At 37.4% G+C, this 13,198-nt stretch overlaps 1 protein-coding gene across 1 annotated transcript in view; it reads right to left on the bottom strand.

Moving 5' to 3' along the window:
- PRKCE (protein kinase C epsilon) overlaps positions 1-13,198 on the bottom strand; it is a 287,329-nt gene that overhangs the window by 105,931 nt on the left and 168,200 nt on the right. Inside the window, exons 3-5 of the mRNA XM_058801080.1 lie at positions 3,967-4,126; positions 2,782-2,816; positions 1,297-1,382 (exon numbers count right to left, since the gene is read on the bottom strand). Coding sequence (XP_058657063.1) covers positions 1,297-1,382; positions 2,782-2,816; positions 3,967-4,126 — 281 coding nt within the window. The remainder of the gene's footprint in view (positions 1-1,296; positions 1,383-2,781; positions 2,817-3,966; positions 4,127-13,198) is intronic.

The following is a 13,198-nucleotide window of genomic DNA, read 5'->3' as shown; positions in this document are numbered from 1 at the left end:
ATATCTCACTCTTCTTTGGATCATGATAATGACAATGATAACCTGTTGTGTTCAGGGATTCCAAGGTATGATTATTTACTAATTAAAGGATGTAATTGATAAGTTTTCAGAGTGGCCATTGCACTGCAGGAGATTTATTTTCATGTTTTTCCTTCCCCTTACTATTACCGCTGGCTTTTCTCCAGTGATCTAGTACCCCTTCTAAACAATGAGACCATCAGCAAAGTATGCAAGTCTCCACCAGCCTGGAGCCTGGGAATATAAACCTGCACAATATAAACCTGTATATTCCTGTGAGTACTACACAAAACCAGCACTAGCCCAACACAGTCCTTTATCACAATTGTATGCATGTGACCACATTTTGGATGCAAAATACTGGTTGTGGACCTGGTATTACAGAATGGTCCCAGTAAGGACAATGCTAGTGAATTGCACAGAAAAAATGAGATCATGAGTTAGTGCCTCAGTCAAACTCATGCTGAAGTCTAAAGAGTAGATTACAACTGCCCCATTACATACAACTCTGATTTGTAACTTAAAGGCAGGCTTTTTCAATCCTATGAATGTAGGTTTTTAGCGAATAAAATTATGAAATGTAGGTTTTTTTGTGTGTCCAAGGAACTGTGATCACCCAAGGACCACCTCACCTAAGCCTGTGGTGAAAGACAGCAGGCCCTTGCTGCTGCACACAGCAGGCCAGTGAGCATACATTTGCTTTTCTGTTGAAGCACAACCCAAAAGCTTCTGTGTAAAGAAAAACATTTGCTGTTTATACCTGAGGGCTGAAACTATTTTAAAAAACATAATCACATTTTGACAGTTTGGATGCAGTCTTTGTTGAGGTGAGACTGCAGGCAAATTCTGGTCAGTTGTTTATGTTGGTGTCAGATACCCACCCAAGCATCCCAGTCTCTGATCAGCCGCTGATGGCTGAGCCACACAAAATGCAGCCTGGGAATGAGGGATCCCAGCCTGCTGCTTCTGAATTAAACTAACAAGAACTGTATTAACTCAGAAATGGAGAGAGAATGTTAAAAGTGAAAAGGAGTGGAAAGAGCTCTCTGAAACTGAGCTCAGATGTTACAAAAAGTAATCCAGTTCGAAATAAGTTTCTGTATGATAATTTCCATGTAAATGAAACTGATAGCAATCTAGCATTCCAAAGTACCACAAAATGACCAGAAGGGCACAAAAAAGTCTGTAGCATCTATTGATTCAACAGCGGAGATAATATTATTTTGAACAGATCAAAGACAGAATTTTACATAGAAAAATTAATTTATAAACATTTACCTCATCGTGAGTTTCCTGTTTTTTTAAGCCAGCACACTTCGTTATTATAAGTTCATGGCATCTCTTGTGAACTACACAAGTGCAAACTAGAAAGACAAAAACAGATAAAAGAATGAGTTTTCATGATGATTAATTTTAAAGCAGAAGTCTGATCTCAGAAGACTGGAACCACTGGGACTTGAAAGTGTGCAAGTGACTGGTGAGTCCTATGAAATAAGTTGGTTTACAAAAACAGAAGACAATGGACTTTCAAAAGACCAAAGAATTTTAAGATAACTAAAGCATATCTGCCAAATATCTCATCCGCAAAACTACAAATTAACTTCTGAAATGTTAACCACAATTTTTCTCAATTTTTACATATGTGATTTGTTTATCTGATGAAGTCCATGATCTCCACATTACGAGACACAATAACAAAAACAATTCCTGTTTAAAGAGCTTTTAAAAGAAAACAGATAAGAAGATAAGTCATTGTAAAAGTCAAAAGAATAGAAAAAAAAGTCAAATATTCTTTTTGTAACGCATTATCCTAAGTTGATAGCAGTAAAAGGTTTCAGGAGGAAAAAATGTTTTGCCAATATGCATCCTGATTACTTAATCAATGAATAACATTTGCAGATACGACAGATAAGATAAATAATTACTAGGTCTATCATACCATAAAATTCAAGGTCATTAAGCAAAGTAAAAACTGTTATAGTGAAGTAACAAATCTCACTTCCTCCAATTTTGGTTGTTGTTGTGAGAAAAAAATATTAGATCAGAAGTCAAGGTACCTCTCCACACCAGATAGCTCTGTGTGTTAATACAGTAATTGTTACTATAGCATGTAAAGATCTATAAAAAATGGTATTTACTTATTTAAAATGAGATTGCAGCAAGTCTTTTGTAACTGAAAAATCATCACTAACTTGATGGTTTCTACCTGTTAGATGAGAGTTAAGTACTAACACATCATCCCAAGAGGCATAAAGAAGTAGGAGTACAAAAAATTGAATTGAAAAATGGGAGATGAAAATGAAGCACTTGTGCAGTCTTTGCTATAACCTTCTCTAATGATGACCTCTATAATTATCTCATCTATTTAAACTACAGTCTTGGCAATTACCTGGAATTTTTAAACACAGAATCTTAAGCAGAATAAAGAGCTCTCATTTTTAAAATGCAAGACTTGAAAATTGAAGAAGCCAAGATCCGCAGATATGGTTCCCTAGATGGATACACATGAAGATATATCTGGGATCTGATGTTCAGGGCTGTTTGCTGAAGTCCTACTTCATAAATAATGCTTAAGACCAACAGTTTTGAAAACAATTACTGTGACTCAGTGCAAACATTGTATACTTGTTGAGACAAACTTATTCTGATTATCATGTGCTAAATACTTAGCCTCGTATATTTATGATGCCTGATAAAAATATCTTATTACTTATATAACATAATAAATATATTTAAACTGTCCTTATGTAGAATATCTCTTACCTTGACATTGGTATCCCTGTTTTCCTATTACACCCCTGAAAAATAATAAAGTATTTTAGAAAATGAAGAGGAAATATTCTTAAAAATGAAAATATCTTTTCCTTCCCTTTACTAGACGTGCACATGTTTAAAGAAAAGCTTTTCATAACCAATCATCTGATAACTGCATGCCTGGACTGAGATCAGGTCCAAGTAGGAACATTTCAGGTGCTGAGAGGTAACAGAAAGGATGAGAAATCATGAAGGCAGTCAGAAGTACAGACAGATTTACTACAGTGCAAGAGACAAAGCCAAAAGGTGCATGAAAAGGAGAAAAAATGGTAAATCATCACCAAGCGGACCTCTAAATAGACAGATTGCATTTGTCAGTATTATTTGAAATCACCTTAGCCAACAAAAAATACAACCCCCAGGCACTTTTTAGAAGAATGCAGTTGAGTTTATGCACATCTCATGTCATTTTACGTTGAGAAAGACCAATTTATTACACACTCCTAAGAAATATTTACTCTCGATCACATCAGGTCTTCTGTGCAAATCAGTATCTCTAGGTCACTTTGGAAAATATCAGGAGTTCCTTAAAAACAACTGAAAACTGAATGTCTCCACCACTTCTCCCTATCTGAAAAATCAAAATACTCAAAATAATGCATATTTTCTAAAAGGGAGTTCTTGCTGTACATTGTAATAAAAAAGACCCTGTACACTGAGCACCAAAATCTCTGTGTCATTAGAAGTTATTCCATCAACTCTTCCATTTGATATTCCATTAACTTCAGTGGGATGCAAAGAAGCTTTGCATTTCTTAGAGGTGATTCTTAATCATGTAACAAATAATTCCGTCATTGTGACAAAATGTAAAGGTCTAATATCAAAGTCTGAATCTATACTTAGTTCTTCCATAATATTAGACTGGTTGTCTACCTGGAATTTAGTGTGCATTAGATAGGGAAATAAGGAACTTTGTGGCTCAAAGGAGAAGAACCCCAAATACAACCAATTCTGATATTTGTGATGGAGGTTTAACAGCCTTCTGTTATCATCTGCAATGCTGTTGACAGGTAAATGTCAAAATAAAGAGGAAAAGAAGCTGCTGTATACCACTTTCACTGCCGTGAGACAGGAAGGTGTGCCAGCTCCCCAACTCAAAGTTGCAAAGAAAGCAAAGCCAAAGGTGCTGCATACCATATGAAGTCTCTGCAGTGCGAGCAATACGTTGGCTGTCTAAGGTAGGTGGCCATGAACTTGTGTCCATTGACCTGGTGCACCCTGCGCCGCACGGCACCCTGGCGCTTCCTGGGGCGCATCCGCTCGCGGAACACACGCTCTTCATTGTCCTTGGGGGCTGCAACACAGGGAGAAACAATCAGCACTGCTGTCACACACACAGGTCTGGGGAAACTCAAATGCTATGCAGAGGTAGGTATTTTTCAAAAATAAAAATAATCCTCTGTACCCAGCAGTGCAAAATAACTTCCTTAAGTTTTGCGTAATTTTTATTCATTTTTAGCATCAATTAGCACAGGGCAAAGGTTTTCATTGCTTAGCACAGGAACTTCTAGTTCTTTTAAAGCTTCATCTGTAAATCCATGCTAAATTGGGATTAAGTCCTCTACACTTTATCAAGCACACTGACAACTTCTTAACAGTAATTATACAGTTAGATTCTCCTAAGAGATCAGACTTTCACCTCACTTGATCTCCAGGAGAAGAAAACAATCCCAACATCCCCATGTCCTTGTACATTCACAAAGTGCTGATACAAGTGTAAGAAAGCAGAGTAAAAGTACGTATTATCAAGCAGAACAAAAAACTCCATCCAGAATTGATTACTTATTAGAATTCCTGATAGAGATCTGAGGTTCAGTCTTTAATAACCCACTTTGATACTAATACATGCTCAGCAAAATGTTCAAAGGAAGGAAGTTGTTCTTCTTAATCAATTCCTATTCCAATTGTACATGATATTTAACGGTAGAGGAAGTATAAAATGAACTTGATATAACTCAGTGTGAAAACATTAGGGAAAATAATCTTCAGAGTGCAGTGGGTCTTTTTCTTAAGGTTTTTTTTTTTTACTATCACTAACACCATCATAATATTCTGCATGCATTAAGCAAAAGCTGAGGATGAATTAGCAACAAAGAACATTTTTAATGAAAAACAGACTTTACAGACATTCCCTGAGCCACTCCTGCTTTGGCAAACTAGACTATCAGACTTGGAGAGGACCATATTCGGTCATCCATTGCCAACTGAATCCATGCACTCAGTACTTTGGTGCATATAACACTTTGATCTGCAGTTAACACCTGTCATTCTTTGAATTTCAGCTACTGTGAATTATTACAATGGCCTAAAAACACCAACTTTGGTCTGCTGCAAGCTTTTCTGTACATGATTGAGTTGTCCAAGCAACAGTACAGTGCCTAATAACAATACATAGAAAATTCAAAGTCTGAGAACAACTCAATGTAAAAAAAGTCTCAAATTCTTTTACAAACATTGGAATAAATCCTGGTTTTGAGGGTTTTAGATATAAAAGGTATCGATTAAAGAATTTCTAGAAAATTGTCTTAAATTAAGCCAATGGATGGACATCTTTGGAAAAAAAACAGAGCACAGATGAAGAAACAGAGACCAATGTCTTTCACTGCAGAGCAAAGGCTAAACTCCTTGACTCCTCAACAGCAAATTTATTTATGCACAGAAGAGGCTAAGCTCCACACACAATAATGTTATACAAACACTTCATACTCAGAGTTGTTTTTCACCCTAAGATGACACATCTGTGGGATGGCCAGAGTGGCACTCCTATTCTAAAGTGAGTTCTCCGTAAATAAACACAGCCTTGTACACAAAGCTACCCCTTTTATTTATGCTGAAGAACAACCTAAAAGCAATGGTTGTAGGTTGCCCTTCAATAAAGAGATAAGAAATACCAGTTACCAATTATGTTTAATTTTATGTTATCAATTTTGTTCATTTTTAGGGATTAAGCAAAACTCTAATGTCTAATAAATATCACAGCTCCTTAAGAGAAAGACTCTTCCACAAAGAATATGTAACAAATAATTGAAAATCCAATTAAAGATCCATTTTTTCAGCTTCTTGAATGATTTACTGACTTTACAAAGCTACTGGAAATCTTTTTAAAGCTCTTATAGGAAATAATTCTGTTTTAACACAGATCTGCTCCTTTGGTTATCATCCAGATTGTAGACTTTGCTACAGTATGCACAACCTGGATGTGAGAAAGTTAAAGTCCAACTCCTCTGGAAAGGTTTCCCCCCAGAAATCCAACTCTTCTGGAAAGGTTTCCCAAAAAGTTTTGTGCTTACAGGTAATGAACAAGATGTTCTGACAGAGCACAACACGCATTTGATATGATATTCAGTCTACAGTGCTGTTTTTCTCATTTTTTCATCTTAAGTGCAATTCTTCACAGATAAAGCACGTGTAATTTTACAGAGCATGTAAAATCCTCCTCTTGTTTTGACTACATAAAAGCAGTATCATGACACTGGGGTTTTTTTGTTTGTTTGCTTTGTTTCTACTAACAAAGGTTTAAACCTACTTTCACTGCATTAGTTTCAATTCTATATTTAATTCTTTAATGAAATTACATTTTTCCTTCTAATATTTACAGTTTAAATAATATAATGAAACAGTATCCTTTTCAGAAATGCACTGACTTGAAAACAGATACAAGCAATGCATCTGAAAGCATCAGATTAAATGTCAGGCCTTGCTTATCAAAAATAACTTCTACACAAACAGCATCACTGTGTGTGAGAAGGATCCTCTGCCTGTAGTTAGAAAATGTAGTTTTCTTGGTCTGTCTTGGATAATGCTGGAGGTCCATTAGCCAGTTGCCCTCAAAGAGTCCCTGTGTCAGTCTGCTATTCCCCTTTTGTCACTGAAGACCAGCACTTGGCCAAATCCATGCCAAATCTTGGCCAAATCCGTGCCCTGCTTTAGAGTGGAAGTGCCCAGAGGAGCTGCATGTTGGAGAGCATTGGCTCTGCCAACACCTCACCTCTCACTGCACCCTGTGCGCAATCCCCACCTTGACAGTCAGCAGCAGGACTCATTTAGAGGGCTTGGAGCAGGGCAGAATCACAGAATCATGGAATCAATAAGACTGGAAAAGACCTCTAAGACCTCTTGGTTCAACCACTAACCCAGCACTGCCAAGGCCATCACTAAACCATGTCCCTAATTGCTACATCTACACATCTTTTAAATATCTCCAAGGAGGGTGACTTCCCCAGGCAGCCTGTTCTAACACACCACTACACAATTTGTTAAGAAATGTTTACAATCTAGACCTCCCCTGGCACAACTTGATAGCATTTCCTCTTCTACCAGTTGTTATTTGGGAGAAGAGACCAACTCCCACATCACTCCACCCTCCTAGAGAACAGAAAGCTCCAGGCTCCTTTTCTCCAGGCTAAACAACATTACAGTGCCTGACCACTGGATGACTGGACATTAGCCTTTCATCACAGCAGATGAAGTCACTGGAGAAATTAGCTCATCCACAAGCTTAACAACAACTTCAAGTTAACGTTAAGTTCAGTCACTTATTCACTGTGACCCTATATAAACATATAAGCAATGCTTTCCCACAGTTCCCAAGCAAAACCCTGCTGTATATTGTGTAAGACTGGATTTTAGGGAAAACTTTTTACTGAAAAGGTGGTCAGGCATTGGCACAGGCAGCCCATGATGTGGTGGAGTCACTATTCCTGGAAGCATTCAAAAAACCTGTGCATATGGCTCTAAGTACATGCTTTAGTGCTGAGCATGGAGGGGCTGGGTTAACAGGCAGACTTGATGACCTCGAAGGTCTTTTCCAACCTGAACAATCCTGTGATTCACACTGCTGTTTTGGGCCACAGGCATAAAATCAGGCAGGAACTGCCCCAGGTGACTCAGAAGCAGATGATCACATCTGTTCTGGTTCATATCCAGGGTTGTGAACCACTTATTTCTAGCAGAACTTACAATAGTCTGTATTTAAATTAAAATCCATTTATCTCATACTGAACACTCATACTAGAGATGTTAATTTATCTGTCTGAAGACACCTACTTTAGAACAGAGCTACACTGCTCTCTCCAAATATCTCTCATCATTTACAAGCAGGAAAGCAAAGATTAGTAAATGCTAGCAGAAAGCAGGGAATATTTAGGAAAACCCCCAACATCTGTCTGGTATCAACAACTAGTGTTTTCAATGCAATCTTTTGAAAATACTAGCATCCCAAACAAAATTGGCCTTTAAAATATATTTTTAAAAGTCTTACAGAGGTATGTATTAGGTTCTAGAAAATACCATTAGCATACTGCATACTGTGCATGGCATTTCTATTCTTAGCAAAGCAGTTACAATTAAGTGAATTTCTCATAGTCAGAATACTAGCAAGTTTCAATAGAAACAATTTTATCTCATGGTATTTCTACTAAATAGTCACATAGGCTTATAATTTCCTCAGTAAAGGCTGTTTCTTATGTAACATACATTATGTTCCCTGTTTTGGTTTTGAGTCCTTCTGTCTTCTGTACTATTCAGTTTATCCTTTTTAAATGCATTTCTTACATTTTATTTTCAAAAGATGGAGTAAGAAATAATGACAATTTCCAAGTGTTCATGGAGTATGCTGTTGGTGGAGCACATTGAGTTTAGGCTTCATACGATGGTACTTGAGAACTGGCAAATTTAAAACTAATTTTATTTCAAAACCATAGCCAGTAATGCCACTACTTCTTTTTACTGTAGCCAAGAGTAACTCTTGAGTTATTTGAAAAACAACAGCATATAATTGCTTTTATATATACTCATATGTACATACATACATAATGCCTACAGTTTTAAAGACTCAAAAGACTTGCATGCTTAAATCCAAGCTCTAAGGGAAGTGTTATAAAAGTCAGAAATATCTGGCATGAAAAATTGCACAAAACTCATAAATACCTGCAAAATGGAGGCTTAAATGAGCTGTCTGAACTACATTTAATGCTGTTCATTGTGCAGTATCCATTAAGCATCAATTATAAGTCACAACTTAAAAGTAATTTCTTAAAATTTAAAAGAAAGGAAAGTACTGCATAACGCTCAGCAATCTTCAAAGGAAACAAGACTGGGGGAGTAAGACCTGCACACCAAATATCAAAGGCTCAACCATGTCAGGTCTTGTTTCATACTGAAACAGCTTCAGCATGAATGAGAAGGGCTCAATGTGGAGCACTAACTGCAACAAGATTATCCTCCATAGCCATGTCTTATCTTCAATGCTCTGAGTACTTACACAACTCTGACAACAACCAAAAAAATGCAAAAAATAAGGCAGAAAAAGAGCAAGTGAGCTTACACACAAATAGAGGGGGTATCCAGTGTTTCTTATTGCTGATGATGCTGACTTCTAAATGAGAGCAATGCTGATCCCTTCCCTCAATTTGCAGATGATTCTTACCAAATTGTCACAGTTTGGGGAAGGGAAAAAACCAATTAAACTTTAGTTAAATGGCTTCTGTCCCATCAAAGCCAAAGCATGGGCCATGTATGACAGTAACACAGAAACTGGTGATGCTGCCAGGTAAATCCTTGCAAGAGCACCCTGACCCCTCCTGGCACTTCTGGCACACGGGGCTTTTCACCCTGGCCATCTCCTGGGTGTCACGTTGCTGTCACCCCTACCTTACAAGCACCATCCAGAGAGCTAGCTGGTTTAACATCAACCTTTAATAATTACAACTGACCCTAAATGAACAACAAATGCAAAGGAACAATGGTTGTACTGAGGTTTCATTGCTGAAACTTGCTTTTGTATCATATTTAAGCCTGATCACTTTAACCAGTATATATGTACTGAAATAGAGCTTTTATTTTAGCACTACATAATGTCTAAACAGAGGAAGGGTATTGACTGAAGCGGGAGAGGTAATTTGTCCAAAAATATGTTGGAAAGTGAGAAGGGGCAGAAACAATGTCCAGGACTTCTCAGGATTCCGAATGGAGTGTAACCAGATCATTACGCATCAAAATAAGATCTCAAAGATTATTCCTAAACTCTATTCTGGGCTGTACAGTAGAAGCATATATACTGGCATTAAGATTTCTCCAGGCAGAAATTATTACAGGATTTTGCATTTAAGAATTTAATCTATTTTAAAGGGGAAAAAAACGAAACCAACCCAAAACAACAAAAATCCACCATGAACAAAAAGCTCAACACCCCCATATATTTAGATTTCTATATCCTTTCTTTTGGCAAAGTCTTGTTTAGTAGTAACACATGCAACAAACTAATTCCATACATTTTAGAGAAAAAAAAAAGTAAGGTAAGTGCTATAATATGATATAATGAAGCTGTTACTGATGAGCACAGAAATTATGTAGATAGTTTACCACAGTCATAGAAAGAGCATGAATTTTTTCTATGTCTTCTTCTAGAATTATTATGTTTCCAAATTACTTCTTAAACAAAGAACAAGCATACAGGTTTTCCTACTGTATCTCAAATCTGCTTTATTTAGGAGATCCGACAGGAAATTTTTGATTTGATAGGAAAATCAGATCCTTCAGTAACACTGTATTGTTAACAAAAAGAAAGATGGTGAGTGTTACTAAAGCAATGAAAAAAAATGCTCACAGAATGGATGAGTTTTAAAAGAGATATGTGTCTAGACATGTCTGCTAACACCAGCTATTTACTAAATGCAGTGAAGAATAAATTCCATTTTAAAGTATATCATCCCAAAGATAGTGGGTGGCTTTGTAGCATGGGCTAAGGCTCAAATGTATCTGCCTTTAAACACATGCTTACCTTCAAATGATTAAATTCTTGTCTAAAAGAGAGATTCTGCCTATATGTATTTTAAAATTTCCCTTGAGATGTGCAGAGAGTTGATTTGGGGTGTCGCAGGCACATATTTCTGTTTGAGGGCTTCTGTTACTTTCCTTTTTTTAAAAAAAAAAAAGCCCAAACCAAAACACCCAAATATAAAGCTATCCAATGAATACTTACACATGATTCGAAGTTTTTCTACATACTTAATTATTATCAGGAGTACATTCATAAACTCACTCAAAGCTGAAGGGATAACAATAACTCCCCACAGCTTTCAAACAGAAATCCTTCCACATTCAATACACTTAATAAAGGAGGACTTAATGTCCAGAAACACAAAAGAGATACTGATAGTCCAATTGCAATTTCAGCATACACAGAAGTACAATTGAGTTTTCAGAAATGTCCCAGCCTTGGTGGCTGGCAATAATTTGGACCAAGTGTTCAAAACCAGGAGTGGGGTCCTTGAGGAGAAGGGATGAGCCCCCAGTTCTGCCCCAGCTGCAGCCCATCCACTTGGCTACAGCAGAGCCTGGGGTGAGAAGGGATTAGGTTCCATACTGCTCTGTTAAAATTTTCCTTTAAATGACTCAGAGACTTTTCTTAACAAAGTGTTCAAGATAAGCCCTCAAGTTTCTGCACTTGATCTCTACAATGCCCACAGAATTAGTGACAATTTACACAAGCTTAAGGTATTAACAACATGGAATTACACACGGTCATCTTCAGTGACCATACAGCATGGTTTAATAAATCAAATATTTCACAAACAGAATTCTGGCTTATAGGAACTGGACCACTGGTAGGGGATGGATATAAATATGCAGTCTGTTTTTTAGATCCCTGGGAGCTCACACAGATGATGGGATACTGACCTCATTTTGGAGGGTGGATATAGCAATTTCTGTACTTTAACAGCTGTCAGATCCACAAAGCAAGCAAATCAGACATGAATCCCTCCTACTTCCTCTCAATTTCTTTATTGGTAACATTAATCATTTAAAGAAAAATTGTATTCCTGAAACAATGTAACAACTTGTAACTACAATTTTCATAATACAATTTATTTGGCAAAGGAAGTTATATCAGTAGAAATACCACACAGAAATTATCACTATGTGGCAGGTTTTCTGAAAAGAGAATTTCATCTCAAGGTTTTTAAAATAAAAAAGTTGGAAGTTTCAACTGCAAAACCTTTTCCACAACCCAGACATTATTGTTTTTTCAGTTGTAAAGTAGATGTCACAGGCAACAGGACAAAAAACAATGCTAACTAATGTTGTTTCAGTCTTTCAGTCTTATTTTTCAGGAGGAACAAACAGCCTCACTCTAAACACAATGCCCTTATGTCAACAAATCTGCAATTGAAATTAGAGAACTGGAAATGCATTCTACATATGGCAAATACTAAAGGTGCTATTCATGAGAAAAAGCTCGCTCCATGAAATTTATTGTGTCTATTCATGTCCCAACTAGCAAAGCAATAATTTACAAAACACAGAACAATTTTTGTGCCGTAACTTGACTTGATAAACGTGCAGGCAGAAAATTAAATTAGTTCATGTCAGTAAGAGTCAGATCATGTTGTTACAGTGTTAGCAATGAGCAGTATTAGCAGCCTGGCATTAGCAATGTTAGTGTTAAGCACCTGACAGACTAACAAAATGAAATATCTCATATAAAGTCAGCTACTTACTAGAAGTAAAAAAGCAGAAAATCCTCTAAATGAAGAAACTATATATATATATATAATATATTTGATTATTATTATAAGTTTAGTGTTATTATTACTATAAGATGAGCTGTCCTTGGGACTTGACCTCTCTGCTGTCACTGCTGCAAGCCCACAAACTCATCCTGCAATTTGACTGCACCCAGCCCTTGCGGTGGCAGCGGTGGTGGCCACTGCTCTGGCGACACACGCTCACCCTGGCTGTGCTTTGTCCTCTGGGACACAAGAAGGGTGACACAAACCACCCCTGGCAGGGCTGTGGTGGGAGGTGAACTTCCCCAGCAGCACACAGCCATGCTTATTTGAACAGAGCTCCAGGCTATGGAAGGATCTGCAGGGTCAAATGACTCCTCTGCAGGGTCAGCACCTGAGCTGCTGGCTTTCGTCAGCTTCCTGGAAAGGAAACAGCCTCGGGATGTGAAGAAGGAAAACAAGCATTGTAAAAACTTCAGGACAAAGCTCTTTTCCCAGAGGTAACTATTAAACCAGTCAGATCCCAAATGATGCTATTTTAAGTGGGTGTTTGTGATAGATTAGAGAAGTTCAGCAGTCTCTTTCTAATACTTGCAAAAGCTACATACATTATGATGAAACAGAACCTTGTATGTCTGGGATTCTAGCCTTTCAGAAATTGTTTCTTAAATATTTGTTCAACTCTAGCTTTGCTCCTTTCTCATAGAACAACAGAAGCCCAAGTGGAAGGCACCTCAGAGATTCCTGAGCTCAGTCTCCTGCTGTAGGGAAGTGTCCCATGCACTTCAGGCATCCTCAGCTTTCATTTTTTTTGATGGTTCTCAAAAATCTCCAGTGAGGGAAATTCCACAACACAC

This window comes from Ammospiza caudacuta, chromosome 3 (assembly GCF_027887145.1).
Source record: "Ammospiza caudacuta isolate bAmmCau1 chromosome 3, bAmmCau1.pri, whole genome shotgun sequence".
NCBI lineage: Eukaryota > Metazoa > Chordata > Aves > Passeriformes > Passerellidae > Ammospiza > Ammospiza caudacuta.
This window is presented reverse-complemented; position numbering and strand designations above follow the sequence as displayed.